The 17501-nt window shown below is 32.7% G+C and overlaps 1 protein-coding gene across 1 annotated transcript in view; it reads right to left on the bottom strand.

Annotated features, from left to right (window-relative positions):
• kn (EBF transcription factor knot) overlaps positions 1–17501 on the bottom strand; it is a 74252-nt gene that overhangs the window by 36159 nt on the left and 20592 nt on the right. Inside the window, exons 6-7 of the mRNA XM_068761366.1 lie at positions 15814–15887; positions 14573–14641 (exon numbers count right to left, since the gene is read on the bottom strand). Coding sequence (XP_068617467.1) covers positions 14573–14641; positions 15814–15887 — 143 coding nt within the window. The remainder of the gene's footprint in view (positions 1–14572; positions 14642–15813; positions 15888–17501) is intronic.

Below are 17501 nucleotides of genomic sequence, written 5' to 3'. Positions count from 1 at the left end.
ACCCCGGGCAACGAGGAATTAGCGTTAGAAAGTCAACGACAAAGCGACGAATCCTGATCTACCCTTTTATGCGGCGCGGCATAATAAAAAGAAAAGTCTTATTTGAATTTGGAAGACAAATTAAAAAAAAAAGAAAATGAATTCTGCACTAATTTAAACAGAGAGAGAGCTTCGAGACGATATTCGGGGATCGGGCAGGAGAGCTTAATTAATGCATTAAAGTTGTAAGTGAAGGTACGCAACAGTCAAGGAATTTTAGCCTTTATAAGTCTACGTGGACGATATTGAAAACATTATACCAATGTAATACATGGTACCACTATTTCATAAAAGTTATTATAAGCGAAATTGTAAAAGGAAATAATGTTACACGCAGTCAAATAATATTTGAGAAAAAAAATGCGTGTCACAATTTCGACTAACATTCCACACGCGTTTTGCACGACCCAAAAAAACTAATCACAGATAAGCGTACGGGCTCACGTCCACACATTGATCCTTAGCCATTGGAAAGGTTACGAAGGCACTTCGTCTTCATTCGGGAATCCCTTTAACGAATCGTATCAGTTGTAATGAAAGCTAATTCTTTCATTAACTTGCCGCGACAACGGGGAAAAATTGTAAGGCAAACGAAAACAAATGCTCTTTTGCCCCTACTGAAAACACATATGTAACACGATTGTGTATGTGTGTGTTTAAGAATGGATAAGCAATTCTGCGAAAATTTCTTGTCGCCAAGTTAAATTTAGCTTACACAACGACATTGCTGTCTTAAACTATTAAAAATGTCACATAAAAAAGTAATGTTTCAAACAGTTAAGAAGAATAATATTTTATTAATTAATTAGTTAGTTTATTTTATTTATGTTCGGAATTAGAATGTACGAATACAGTACTCAGTCCCTACATTATATCTCATCTCATTTATCAAACGTATAAATCGAAATCCGATCTGACAAGGCGTTAATGGGTGGCTCAATGCAATTTTAACAACCCCTATCGAAGTATAAGTGAATTTCTTTTTCGTAAGCTTCTAACACGTATTTGTTACAATGCATTTTCCCTCTTAATTCAATTTCACCAATCAGATAACATAAAAAGTTGTTTCTTTTTTACTGTATTATTTAAAAGGTTTAAATTACAAATTTAATGGCTATATCTATACTATTTTCTTGTTAAGCTTTTGTAATGCCTATCTTTATTCATGGCTAATATAACAAATACTTTTTTTTTCAATTTAATCGGTTTAGTTTAGTTCCATATTTAAACAATATTACCCTTTTAAGAAATATGTGCACACTTCACATATATACGTACGAGTATAGATATATTCGTATTACTAGCAGCGACAAGTGACACTATCGATATAAAGCGAAAATTGGATTTACAACTGACAATTGAAGAAGGCGCTTCCATCAATGCCGACCCCTACGATATGTTTACCGAAATACACTTTAAAAGCACTTTCTATTCTTGTTTACGCCATTTCAAGTTTAAGCTCAAGCGATTTAGAGCTTTAAGTAAAAATTGCTCGAAATTTAGTCAATTTATTTTAGTACTCAAGTAAATTATTAAATTATAGTAAAAAATGAAAAATAAAAACTAGTAACTCCCTTGCTGGAAAATGTGTAAGTTATTACAGCACATTCTCATAAAATATCTCTCTTTTAATATCATGAAATAAATTAAGCAAATACTTGTAAAGTAATCCTATTACGTGAAGGGTTTTTGGTGATTATAAATCTTGGAAAGGAGTTGTTCGTATACTGTATTAAAATTAATATGACCACCGTACAAACATGTCTGAGTTTGATGTGGTTACTTTTCAGATCAGAATATTGTTCGGAACTCTTGTAAATTTTAGTTTAAGAATGCTATTCTATAGAAGTTCAAAATGATTGTAGTTTCTATGAAATGAAGTTCTTTTGACGTTCTTTTCACAAGTGGTTACTGGAAATTATCTTAATTCTATAATATTATGTAAAAATGAAATAAATATTTATTCTTTCGATTAAGCTTCGCTAAGCACTTTCAAATATCAAGACATTGATATAACGTAAATTTTAATATATATTTATACATAGTATTATTCCATTTTTCTCAATACTTAGTATCGGTTTCCATTTTTCTTAATACACCGCTACAGCAAAGTTCAGAATGTTGATTCCATCGAGAAGAATCTAGCGGATATAAATAAATATATAAATTATGACAAAAAAAATAGTGTAATGCACATTTCTGAAGTAAAATCAGTGATGCAAATATAAACAAAATAAGATAATACAATTCGATCTTTCACAGTGCATAACTTTACATAAGTAAGCACAACAAGCAAGCTACGCTAATGCAATTTACAAAGCAGGCAATCAAGAGAGCTAGCCACATTGTTGTACAGCCGCTGTCAGAGAGCCAAAGGATGGGGCTCAGTGTTCCTTAATAATTAATTGGCGCTTAAACGCGCCGACGTCTTGCTTGAACTCCACAGGGGGACTTACTGGCTCCTATGCATATGCTCCGTAAGTGGGGATAAGTGTACGCTCGTTTCCGAATTTGCAAATTGACTCACCGAAAGATGATTTATGTCTGGTAACAGAAACTTGAAATTTCCGCACCAACCAATTTCGTTTAGTATGACTGTTTATTTTTTAGCCTTCATCATCATTATCATCATCATCACCCATAAATTTTCATGTTGACCCGTGTCGCACTACCTTCATTCAGCGACTTCCCGCGATTGTGTCGTCGGTTCATCTAGTGGCGGGTCTACCCACGTCGCGTTTACCGTCTACCCCAATAATATCTTAATTTCAGATTCAAAGCAAATATTTATGTCAATATCAAAAATTAACAAGGGTAATTTTGTACACCCATCTTTGCTGTACGTCTTTGAACTATTCTAAGTACTATGAATTAAATAAATGTTATTTGCTTTCTGTTATTTTTATAGGTTAAATATATTTACTTGCATTGAACAACAAGGTAATAAATTTTATAAGCTTTCAAAAGCATCATCATCATCTTTACAACTGAAGAGCATCTAGGGCTTTAGATCTCCCCCACAGATATCCATAAGACTGGTTGCGTCTATCTTGTTTGTCACACACTTCGCTTGCCGGTTCGCAACATTCACTTCAGAATCGTAAGGCTTTAGTGGCCAGGCCAGTGTTGTGTGCGCTATACAGCCTGCTCACTGCCACTTTCATTGGCCAATCCAGTGGACTAAGTTGGTTGCAATTGCAGAAACCAGAGTGTTAGTTACTTTCGCTTGTCTACGGATCTCCATATTTCTAATTCTATTTCGTAGGAAAATCCTTAGCATCTCCTTCATGTATCATTGAGCGACTTTGACCTTTCTAACAAGGCCCGTAGTGAAAAACTAAGGGTCAATGACATAAGTCATTATTAGTAACACACATTGGTCGTAAACTTTCGCATTAAGAGACCAGGAGACATTACATAAGATGTCATACGTGATAAACGTCCGTCTCAAAATATAATAACGTTAGAGATATTAAATTTCCCATCCAAAATCGTATTATATTGATGAAACGGTTCATTAATCAAAGTAAAAGGTCTGATTGCCTTAGAATCTTGATCGCTAATTGAATACCGCACTCGTATTAATTGAACATAAGTGATGCTCTGGTTTTGCCCCAGGCAAGGTTTCGTGATATTACAATTTAATGATCGAAAGCGAGTGATATAATAACCACCGAATATGTCATTCTATTTTTAAAAGTTTAAATTAAATTTTAGTTTTAAGCTTTTCTTTTAAATTGTTTTTAATTCAGATAAACCATTTTGTAACATAGAGAATTCCAAAATGATTTTAATATTTACAGACGAATAAAAGTTAAAAAAAATTAATTAGTCATAAATAAAAAATCTGCTACCAGACTGCTTCAAATAAAAAATTTGGCTATCAAATTATACATAATTTAAAAAAAATACAGATTAGAGCGCAAACATATACTGAAAAATAAAGAAATGTGCCGCATCCATACAAATTATAATCCTAGACAACAACGATTATTTGTTTACCAATTCCCCAACTCACGCAAACCCATCATAAAAACCGCAATTAACTTTATTTTGTTTTACTACCAACTACTGTCTTGTGTCTTCAAAGATGCTAGAAAATTTATTTACAATTTAACTAACCGCATTAATGGATCTCTTAATTACGTCTTCAAAGAAAACCATAAATTTAATTACGTCATTATCACTAATGTAAGTGAGTGAAGATTTAGACAAAAGTTCTGGAAATTCATTTCAAGAAGCATTATTTATCGCAGCTCCAAAATTGTTTCGACTCTGGTAATATAACGTCAGTATTAATTGGGAACGAACGAAAGCAAAAAGGACGGATTATAAAACCTCGTCACTAATTAAATAGAATCAAGACGTCCTCTTGTTAATAGATTTGCTGTTAATTTGGAGAGAAAGCAAACGTTGAATTAAAATTAAATTGAAAATACGTTTATGTCATTTTTGAAAGATAATGAAATATATAATTTATTTTACTAGTAATAAAATAAAAAAATGTAATACGTTATAAACGCTTACAAAAAGAAAGGTGTTAGTAATAGAGAAAATGTACATTGAATAGAGTCGTATAGAAAATAATACATGTACAATAAAATCGCTTCTCAGATTAGAGCCAACACTGGCAACGGACTAGTTGCAATTCATCATTATTATTCCAGACAATTTATCAAGCGGTTGGCTCGCTTCGCCCGAGCGGATCGCACATTCTAACGAGATGGTGAATTTTCACCGAATAATTTCCCGAACCGACGAATCACGTATTGGAATCAGGGATGAGGTTGAAATTGAGATAGAAGACCTGTACATGGGCAGGCTAAAAGTAGCTCCGAAGATGAGACAGAATTGATAAGGATATAACGGAAACAATTTGCCGCCGGCCGTAAGTTATTCTCCTCTAATGTCCGAATCTTTTTATAACAATGTTTAGACCTAAATTATTAAACTGAAAACTCGTATTAAGTTTATTTTATTCCATCTATCGGAGACGGAGGGTTGATACTATTACCGAAGTTCATTACATCGACTCTATCATATTTCAATTTACGACCGTCACCCGCACTTATCGAGTAGAAAAATCAGGGGGCACTCGTGAGGAGACTCGATATAAATCAAAAATGGGACGTCTCATTATCGCGCTACTCCGAATAATTTCAAGCGATATATAAGAAAACTGATGTAAATTTTAATAGAATATGTACCAAGAAAAGTAACGGTTGGATAAAATTCATAAAAACCGAAACTTAGCCGCTTATATTACATAGTAAATTCAAGCTGAGCTGTGGCATTAGATAAGTCGACGGCGAGAAAATCCTTGGTCGGTGGGAATATGAAAATGGCCCTAGTTGTTAAGTCTTGTACAGTTTCTGTCGCTATCTTTTGGATAAGGAGTCTAATCACTAGTCGTCGTGTCTGTATCGGGCCGTACGGAGCGTGCCACCGTCCCAAGGGTACGCTTTTAGGACCAGTTTTCTTTTCGGTTTACATTTCTCTGTAAGTGTGCCGAATTCTTTTGTTACGTTTTACTTTTTTGTATAGATATGCATAATTTCCGAAAGGTCTTGACACGGGTACGCGAAAGTGTGTTCATAAGAAAAAAAAATACTTAATATATTAAGAGAAGACAAATATTAGTGCTAAAACATACTTACATAACACTCAATGAAGAAATTCGCAAATCCATTAATAAAGACTTATGAAGTTATAGAAACTTTGCCCGCTTTAGCGAAACCGACCCGCTCATAGGTCGCGCATCAACAAACTTGTTTTAAACTATGTGAAAAATAAATTTACGTTAGCAACTCTGCTATTAGTAATTTGTAATAATGATTACTTTTTTACATCATCAAATGGAAATTATATTTAAAAATATTATTTCGTGATAAAAACTTTTAATTCTTTAAGAAACATTTTCCTTCCCAAAATTCTCAGCGTAATAAAATAGGTAAACGTTCGAAAAAAAAAGGTAATAGAGAAATCAGCCGCTCAGAAACGAATTTATTTGGCGAAAAGGAAAGAGGCGCGCGAAGGCGCGGCGTATCTAATGAGATAATATAATAGCCGTGATTCTCCCGTACCAATGTTCGTGGGCCCGAAAATTACCGGAAAACTGCAGCCGAGAGAATCTCGGTTTCGTATTAACGTACCCTTAATGCAAACTTACAGTCGTGTTTTACAAATTGAGTTTTACATCAGTTTCAGATATTATTTGGATACAATTAAATAATGTCTAAAACTCACAACGAAGTATATAGAAGTCTTTTACGAAATCAATTCAGGATCAAGAGAAAATATGCGACAAAGTCCAGCGGATTATAAGTTGAAGTGGTAATAGGCCGACCTCGCAGAATAAATAGACACAAGTGCTTTAATCTGATAGACTGGCAAGTACAACGTAGTACATCCACCCACTAGGTAGACAAAAAACCTTATTAGGTTCGCGGAGGCCCCAGGATGCAGGTGACTTGAAATCGGTCTTATTGTAAATCTATTAGCATCCTCTATAGGTTTAAAGACTAAGTTTGTAGACATTTTATGATTTAAATGATGATTATCATGAATATTTAAGTTTATAAAGACAATTTACTATACCATATATTTCTATGAACAATAAAAATTAACATATAAATGTACAATTTTATTTAATGAGCACATAAATATATAATTTTCTTAATGTGTAAAAGATTGCACGTACGGATGGATATAGCATCATTTTCACGCTTCCCGCCACCAGTGACACAAGGAACTCTTATTAGCTAAATAATTTTTACCTAAATGGCTTCGCAAAAGACAATAACCGCCAATGAACATTGTAATCGATTTAACGAAACAATAATATCAAGATTATGATAGAACAGTATCGGAATATTTATATTCTAGAATAATCAACGTTTCAAATCAAGAAGTTTTTTTTTAATTTCATCTTAAAAAAATTGTATCAATGTACAAACAATTACATTAATAGCGACAAGTTATAGAAAGGGATATACTTATCAAACACCGAATATAAGAGGGTCATATCGAATTGGGAATCGATTTTGTCGCACCCGAAATAGGGTATAAAAATCCTATTGTAATTTAGATGTCGGCCATATGTCGAGTAAGCTCACTTCTTGTATCACTGCTTCTGTTAGAAAGACATTATTGATTTATTGCATAGTTACGTTTTATTTTGGATGATATTTCAAAACATGAATCTTATAACTTGTATATTTTGAATGCACTAAAAGTATATACGTATAATTTTTCAAAAATACTTTGATGTAAGAAAACTCAGCTTTTAATATATATATATATATATACTTATTAATGCAGATATATTTTAAAATAAGCAATACATATGCTGTTTTATACATGTATGAACAGGGTCCTGTTTGTACCTTTTATTACCAACTTTTAGTGTTATTCGTATAAGACAAAATTACAGTTTAATAATTCTTAATATAATTTTAATACCGATATTCTGCTATAAGTTTGGTGCCTGAATATATAAATTCGACAGGTGATAGTAAATTCAAAGCATCATATTCATTTCTGTTGTACAACGTGCACTGCTAGACAATAGCCTCCCCCAAAGACTTAAAGTACAGTCAAATTTAATTTATTAAGAATAATTTATCAGACAACATTTTTAATATCTCCTTAGAGCGAAAGTTTGAACCCCATACTTTCTTTACAAAGCACAAATTCAACTATAAGGCACTTAACGATCTGGACAAACGGACAGACTTTAATTATACTTCATTTCAGGTTAAATTTAGTTCTAAGAATGTTAAGTGTAAATAAATAATGCTTATTAATAGTTTTTATATAAGTTAGTTTAATCTCTAGAATATAAATATTTAACATACGTTCAAATAAACGAGTAAAGAATAACAAATATAAGTTACCAAATGAAAAAGAGTAGATCTCTGTGATCTCCTTGTTAATTATTATGACTTGTGAAATTACATGCCTTAGACCACTCAGAAAGGAGGCACGGAAAATACTCCTTTAACCTGGATACTAGAATAATCTGGATTCTTATATATATTCTTTTTACAGTTTGTGATCAGCGGTAATGTTACGTAAAAAGACATTCTACTGAAAATTCAAACATGCATACGAGCAATCGTAACTTAATTCTTTCCTGCTAAGTAAAGACTTCAAATATATCTTCTGTGTAATATAAATATAACATATCGCTGTATACACGATCTGTGGCCTCTGAAGTAATATTTAGCGGCATGTTCGACGTTGCATATTCCATTACATAATTACGATGGTTAGTCTTTGAACCTCGTCTTTAGTGTGCCTCTTTCGCAATTCAAATTGGTGATCAAGTATTAAGTACAGGTTTGGAGATCTAAAAGACCTCTCGGTTTTTATTTTTTACGACGAACAAAATACATAGTTCTTTGGAAATATTGACGCAGCGAGCGTGTTAAGATGTCTATCCGTTATCATAGAAGTCATGCGAGGCAAAAGCAACGTCGCATATATTTTAAATGGTTATTATGTTTTCCTAACAATTTTAATTTCAATGGCGTTAAAATATGTGACCGAATACATATGCCCACTTAAAAAGTATTAAAGTAACCAATGCATAATCCGTTAACTGTACTACCAGTCACAATATGTTAAACAAAACAATGCAGTTTATTTCAAGTGACGGCAACCCCTCGGTCAACCATAGCGTTTTAAATTCAAGCACGACAAAACATCTTAATCATTACGGTTCATAAAACCCTTAAGTGATTGCTTACAGGGGACGGATTGCGTGAGTATGAATTGATTTCGAAAGTCCATCTTTTAAAATACGTCCCCTATAAAACATCGAACAATCTATTTGTAACCGAACATAAATGTCTACGGTAACGAAAAGTTAACATCAAATTATTCATATCATTTTAATTATACTTCCGTTATAAAATCATTAGGTGTATGAATGAAAAAAATATTTATATTAATATTTTAGTAAAGTCACAATCCTCTTAAATTTATTTATAATGAATCCATTTATACATATTTACTATATATCAAATAAGGATCAATAAGTAAGATAATACGTACACTTCTACCATTTATATTGCTATACATTAATTATACCTAATGGAATATTTTAATAAGTTATTAGATCTGATTTAACATGACAAATTTTTTTTTAGAGTGGCTCTTTGTCTGTATTTATTTATTTTTTGTTATGATTGTGTATGTGTAATTATGTCCACGTGTATTGTCATGTGAAATAAATGTTTATCTATCTTTATGTGTCTTTTATTTGTCTTACCTTTTCAGTATTTTGTATCATCATTTCAACTCTGAAACTATAGTAACTTCTTGGCAATGAATATATAGGGTGATTGGTTATAATTGCTTATATAGTAAAAGCTTTAAAGGAGTCAATGTACAACTCACTTTTCAACAAAAAAAATTTAAAGCTTTGACAAGTATTTCCAATAACTCTTTATAAAATGACCATTCAGTGTATAATATAATAGTAGATGCCAAAACCGTAAGGTAATGTAAAAAGTGTAATACTTTAAATCAAAAATATTCCTATTTATCTTAAAATTAGTTCTAAATCTAGATGTTTCTTTTAAATGTAATATATCTGTGCAAAAGTTTTTTTCTAATTTATACGTTAAAACGACTTTATAAATATTTGTATCGAATGAGAATTCAAAAATAAATATGCACAAAAGTGAATATCAGAGGCACTATATTGAAAATGTTTTGAATAAATTCAAAAAAATTTCCATAGTTGAAACACAGCATCGCATAAGTTAATAGTGGAGCGGGCGCGCGGGCAGAGATAATGAAATTGTGTACAGGAGCGCAACGAGCCGCGAGCTTGTCTCGGGCAAAAATCCACTTAACAAATTGCTGCTGATTCGAAGGGTTCTGGATTGTTGACTGCTTTTACTGTTGCCTTCGTGTTACTGCTATGTGCGAACACTTTATCTCATCTTCAAACTGTAAACAGATTTACGGTGTTTTATTTATATATGAGCAAACAGATGTCATACATATTTCTAATGTTTCCGTTATTATTTTTTATTTAAGAGTCTGGAGTAGACACAACAGATTGTCAAACACGTCTTAGGACAACTCGTTCAAAAACAAAGTAGACAGATGACTTTGTTGAGATCGACGGTAGACGGAAGACGGCAGACCGCTTCCACCGATCCTATTGGAAATAAAATGGGGAGGCATGTGTCCATCAGTGAAAGTTCTGAAATTTTTTCATCTACAATTAATTGAGGAAGCCTTAATAATTAAATAATGATGACGATGATGATTATTGCTTATATTTACACCGCTAAAGACTAAAACATGAAATTCTTCTCATCGTGTATATTATTCATTAGTTCAATCATAGTACTTGAAATAATGAGTTTCATACGCCTAATTCAGGTTTTACGTGTCAAAAATTTTACTCCTACGCGGACGGGGCCCCTTGTTTAAATATCGCATGCGAACGACAATTATGATTATGGCTTAGAATATTAAATTTAGTGTATACGAATTTCGGACGTAACAGCGACCGTCCATTTGCTAAATAAACTATTATGGCGAATGCATATAATAATTAAAGCGTCAACGAACAAGGCCATCGTTCCTCAGGCAATGACAGCGTACAAAAAAAAATATAAAAAAGACAAATTGTGAAACGCGGGGTAATGAATTCGGCGCCGGCGTTTTGCACGCAATTGCACAATTTCAATTATCACATTACGAGTGACTCGTATGCGAGTGATATTGGGCGCGGCTCTACGCTTGATGGATTATTTGCCCAACCTACATTTTTTAAAAATGCAACACTTGTTTTAACTTAAAATTATGATAAAGAAGCTACTTTCTAACATTTAGAATGTAACTAATAGCGTTATGTAATACTTAACAAACCCTTCAGATTCATGTTATTAAAAGAATGTGTTTTATTGCCGGATAATATTTACACAAATAAAAGACTTTTTTTTCAAAAATGTTAAGTATATATGAGAAAATTTGATTTCGGGCCTCAGTGGCGAGCCCACACTTGCCCAACGAGCCGTTAAGAGGACTGTGCTCAGAATTTCCTTAAGAGGTCGAATCAGGAATGTGGAGATTCGTAGACGAACGAAATTAACCGAAATAGCCCAGCGGATTAGCAAATTGAAGTGGCAAGAGGCAGCCCACATAGAGCGCAAAACAGGTGGTGACTGGGGCCTTAACTCTCTGGAGAGAGGACGATGGATCGGCCAACACCGCATATGACGTGCACCCACCAGATCAAACAACCTTTTTAAAGTCCTCAGAAGACCCTGGAGGCTTGCCTATTCAATCGGTTCTATTGGAAAACTATGGAAAAGTTGTCTATATATGCTCCAATAAATAATGAGCAAGCATCACAATGTAAATAAATATAATACAGTAATAAAGAAGAGCATGTAAATGTCGTCGGAAAACACTTAATGCAGGCCAGTTCCAACCGGAACTATTGGAAATCTATGGTGGAGGTCTATCTACAGCAGCGGACGTTCTTCAGCTAAAATGATGGTCAATCCACGTGGTAAAATAAAATACCAGAGCCCTTTTCATTATTGTTTATCGGCTTTTAAAATACAGTACAGATTTAATTTATTAAAACTCCTTTATATTTCCATAGATATGTCTTATTATATTATATGAAATTAATAGCATAACTATAATATTTTTTAAATAATAAGATTTAATTTCTGCTTTGCCTCTCTATAGGTGTTTAAAGGAAAAATGTTAACGAAAATTGCGAATGAATTGAATCGATTTGGTTTCGATTAATATTCATCAGCAATCCCGGTTTTTACAGTGCCTTCTAATGACTAAATCGATCACACGTTTGAGCATAGCGTAATTTGGAAACATCAAACGTTGGAAAATCACACAAGTTTATTCCGTGGCACAAAATTTGCAGGATCAACTTTATGCTCTGTCGAAAAGCAAAGGAGAGCTCGCGTACAAAGGCCATCATTTAATTTTTTTTGTTTTCGAGGTACAAAAAATTCGAATCGAGTGAATTACAAAACCGGCGGACGAATAAACAGGGCTGACAAATAGTACAAAATTTTTCGTCTGTTTTACATATGCCACCTTAATTAAATAAAAAAAAATCCTTATAAAGGACACTACTAATTACGAATAATTTAACTGTAATCTGGTCCCAACTCCTCCCTAGGTTGCCGTAAGAACAGACTCAGAGAAAAATATTCATGGAGAATGAGCAGCAACATCTCTCGAATATATTCGAAGTAAAAAGCTGCACTCACCGTGACAAATTCCTTGTATAATAGTAGTTTACAAAGGAGGTCCTTCTCCAGGAATATACGTCATATGGCTGATGTGATGATCCTTACTTGAAGTAATTTGAATAAAGGAAAATTTCGCATGCCTTTTATAGTTTGATGCCATAGTACATAGTTTAACTCCTAGTTTATTTATATTCCTAAAATAAAACCGTCTGACTATTTCTACATCCCTGAATTCGAAAATATCGAACGATGTTCGGAACGGGAGACGCCTATCTCAATTGAATTCCCGAAAAAGGACGCAAAATAAAAGCACCGCGACTCACCGCCCCTCGGCCTCCACCTGCGGATAGTGCTCGCATCGACTTCTATTGAAATTTCGATATTTGTCAGCCTGATTAGCCCGCACTCCGCCCGCGCCTTTGTACCGGCGCGAGTGAATAGCTCAGCGTGAGACGCGGTCGCCGGGGCGAGATGTTGCCTAATCAATGCCCGTGTCGGCAGATATTGAGGTTTAGAGCTAATTTCTTTTAACAATTGCACCGACCGTTTTATTGTTGCTACGATAATATTAATTTGGTAAGCTGAATCAAATGTTATCCCTGATTTTCGATCACACCGTTAATATTTGGTATTGGCGCTGTAAAGTTCTCGAGAGGCCACCACGAACTGATACAAGCGGGAAGAGTAGGACCCTCACGAAGTGAAACGACGACATAGTGAGGTTCGCGATAAATCACTGCATGCGGGCAACGCAAGACCAGTCATCGTGGCGATTTTTTTTTCTGACAACTGAAATGATAATGATTTGGTACTGCATGGACTAAACAGCATATGTACGCGTTTAAATAATTTATACAGTACTAAAAATAACACAATATGGCGCTGGTACTAGACAGCCTCGCGCTATTGTTTGATACGAGTATTCGTATAAAGACACCGGACACCGCTCACTTGTATCGGAGTTAATTAGTTAATAAGAATAAACAGTAACACGTCTTAACTATTTTTTTTACAGTTGGACGTTACCATAAACGGCTTACATTTATAGACTAAAGAATACAGCAATATAATTATGAAACCAATAGCAATGTATGGATAATTATAATTAATTCTGTGTGGATATTGAAAAAGTTAATAAGATAAACATAGAGTCGTGTACTAAAATTTACATAAGAATAATCATTTTATTATATTTTCATGAGTCAACCCAGTAAACCCATGAAGAATATGCATTTTTGCGCAACGCGAAGCTTATAGCGTAGATCTTGCACATCGAATATTTAATTTATATTATTAAAATTTTCACAGCTAATTCTATTGGATATTTAAAGGAGAGGCCAATATTCATCAGTGTACGTTCCACGTCTGGAATGATGTCAAAATACCATCGGTTTAAGGTTTTATGTACCGCAGATATCTTACAGCGAAATCTGTCTTCCCATGTACATCGTATATAAAAATTGCGTTTTTCAAGAATAACATCGAATATATTCGAGTTAAGTGCATATTTACGTGCTGTTAGGGATATTCATAATATATAGGATACTGATTCTAAGCACCTGTGTCATTGACTATATAAACAAATATCATATAGCCCAATAAATAAAGACTATTTCTCAAAGTAATAAAGAGATGTAATAAGAGATAAATATTCCTAGTCGTCTATTAGTCCAGAGAAAAATGTAATAAAACGGTAATGCGCATTATCAAAAATATGTATAATTGTTTATTTTGCTATAACGATATACTAAACATATAGCGGCAAAGATGAATGTCATTTTTTATTAATTTTTCGTGTCCTCTTATAATACAAACTGACAAAGCTTCACAATATTTTCAACGCCAATAAAGTAAAAACTTTTTCAGTCTGAATTTCGCATATAAATTTTTTTACGAATACAAAATATTCAGATAAAAAATGGCAACATTCCAAAGTTTCGACTACGTGCAAAATGCATTCAATGTCGCAAAGTTTCGAGATGGCAGTCGTTGCGACTTGACGAATCGAAAAAAAGAACAAAATACGGAATAAAATATTCCTTTTTGTTTGCTTTGATTTTGGTCAAATGACGATTAGCACTACGTTTCTATTAATGTTATTACTTTAACTCATAATGCATAACCAAATATACATCAATAGATATAATAATAAAAATAACAATTTTAGAACATTTTATTATATGTTTAAATTTATTGTATTTTAATAGTCCTGAAATAAAAGTTGTTTGAAGACGATGTTTTAAAATTAGTCTTATGCTATTATAAAATAATTCACTTACCTGTCGATGATGACAGGGTCCGACGGTGTCTCGTTTCTGTTTCCACAACTCTTCTTGTCGCAACACCGACTGAAAAGAAATCCCAGCTTTAGAACAAAATAAAATCGAAGTTATTATTAATTATTAATACAATATCAAGTTATTATTAACAACTAATTATTTGAGAATTAAAGTAAAATATCGTTTTAAAGTTATCATATAATGCATTAATTGTGAAATGATCTTACGTTTGATTTTAAAACTGACAGTCAAAAATAATATATTATAAATTAAACTAGACAATAAACGTGAACTATTGTTTTTAGTTTGATCTTATAATTAACGGTGTTGGAATAAATGCATTTTTATTGTCGTACTAATTAATTCAAGTACATACGTTTATATCTATTAACATATGTACCTGAATAAAACTTATAGATATTAGTTACGAAGAGTTCGTCAATTTTAAAAAATACATCAATAGAAAATATGTAACCGAAGTCTTATCCACACTAGGCGAAGAAATAAAGCTGCACGCGCCCTACCGTGCCTCCTTGACGCAAAGGGCAAAGACATTGAAAGGACAGACTCCCCAGAGACTCCTCCCCTAAAGACGAACAACAGGGACGCATGTATTGCACACGATGAGACAGCAAAACTACGTCTAAGGTAGAATAAAATTTTAATTGCCAACACAAACGCAGAGCACGTTGCTAAACACAAACACATTGATATGTCGGCGAGACGATGCGCTACAGCTACGGCCGGAAAAATCTCCCCAAAACAAATTGCTGTAATAAAGAGGACATTCTTTACGTTTTTGAGGTCATAATGCAGAATTTTATACAGTAATCCCCCAATTTTGTTTTCTTTGTACGATAAAGTCATTATTCTTCCTTTAATATGACACAAAATAATAGTCAAAGAGTACAAAATAAATAGCTAAAATAATTTATATTACAATATGCAATATTTTATATTAAAGACGAATCTATTTACACTTCAAAAAAAATTTTAAATCTGGAATGATGACATGCATTTATTGTTCAAAAGAATGCTGTCCATTGCAATGACAGTTCGCAGAATTTAGCCAATCGGTTTAAACTCGATTAAGATAACGTTTTTTTTTTAATTTTAGTGAACAGAAATTATGTTAATAATTAGTTAAATTGCAAGGGATATTAGTTTGCCTAGTTTTCAAGCTATTATATATAGAGTATATATTGAATAATACGTTAATATAAAAATATAGTAAATTTTACCTGCACATAACTTCATGTGTCAATAGAACTCTGCACATTTCCGGGTTTTTATCCTGACCTTCGTACACGATAGGCTAAAACAAAAATACATGTGTAAAGTATTGATCATCTTTGATTAAATCGTAACAAATACAGTTAAAATCTTCGTCATTCTCTTTAATCAAATTAATTAAATAGATTAAAAATCGTAATATAGATAAGATTATTTTTCGTCTTCATCAAGTTATTATTACTTTTTGCTAATTTATGCACCCCTTTTGGCATAATCAAGCTTTGTTATCTCTAACAACATATATTTAGGCACACCGTCTTTTATATTTTTTGCATATAAAATAGGCTAGTTATACATGCAATTTTTCAGTATTAATAAGGTAAAGTAACATGTTTAACGAAATACATTTTTTTAAATAAATACGTATAGATTTACATGAGGAAATAAATGTAAGAAATTAACCGCTAAAATTAAGGCAGTTGATAAGGTTAGTTAACAAAATTGATTTATGTATTTATACATAGGGACGTATTTATTTACTCAGCGATATTATTAAACAAACACCGCATCTATTAATAGTTGAACTGACATATATCTTAAATAAATGTGCTACGTTTCTTAGTTACTTTATATAATTTTTTGAGGATATAGGTTAGTATCTAGAGTCGAAACTTTATTTCCCTCGTTGTGAACTTCCCCTCGCACACGTGTCAGGTTCGTTTATCTATTAATATCTAATTACTGGTTGCCCTTAAGCTTCGGGGTGCGCTATAATCCCAGATGTGTTCAGTTGAATTTTTATTTAGGGTGCTGGGATGTTTAGAAGGAATTTTTTTCTTTAACATTTACTACAGACGTTAAAAGCAGCTATTATATCAAAGGTACTCTTTACCACTCTACGATACATACAAGGTCATTGCTTATATGTGTATTGCTTTAAAGAAGTAAATGTATATCTAATTTGTCAGCAAAATATTTAAAACGTTTTACACCAATTTCCAATCACCTGTATATATTTTAACGTAATTAATTTTTCCTATTGTCTGTAGGTGCAGATAGTAAATAATATTTCATTTTAATAAGTAAATCGAATTTTATCCCTTTCCTTACTACGTTATGATTTCGCTATTTATTATTTCTGAAACCATTAATTTTTGAGTAGGATGCACTATGCAGTAATTAACAGTAAAAGAGCTATAGCTTTACTCCTTCAAAGCCTTTACATCTGTAACCAATCATTCTATACTTGCTACTAATCTCAGTATCATAGAAATTAAAAAAAAAATACATATATTTTTATAATAAATTTTATTCATTTTTGCCACAAAACCTACTGCATTAAAAAAAATCTTTTGAGTTACATGTGTATACTAAATGACCCACAAAATCCATCTCATTGACCAAAAGCTCACCAAAATCCTGAAGATGGATTTTTGTCCCTAACAAAACGTTTAATTGAATATGAAATGGAGGGTATTACAATCTTTTGTACGTGGGATTTGGAAGGATTTTATATTCGTGGGGTGTCCCAACGAAAGGTATTCAAGGGTCATAGGAAAGTATTTAAATACGACAAGACGGCTAAATACTGCGGTCAAGAGAAAACGTAACAACAATTAGTTGTATGGTGAACACTGGTAAAGTTGCGTATCAAATAATTATTTGAAACTAAAGAATTTAGATTAAAATTGTTTAA

This window comes from Battus philenor, unplaced genomic scaffold (assembly GCF_028537555.1).
Source record: "Battus philenor isolate CCGP_79_NKW_IND1 unplaced genomic scaffold, ilBatPhil1.0.hap1 SCAF_14, whole genome shotgun sequence".
Taxonomy (NCBI): Eukaryota; Metazoa; Arthropoda; class Insecta; order Lepidoptera; family Papilionidae; genus Battus; species Battus philenor.
The sequence above is the reverse complement of the archived record's forward strand: the minus strand, read 5'-3'. Positions and strand labels throughout refer to the sequence as shown.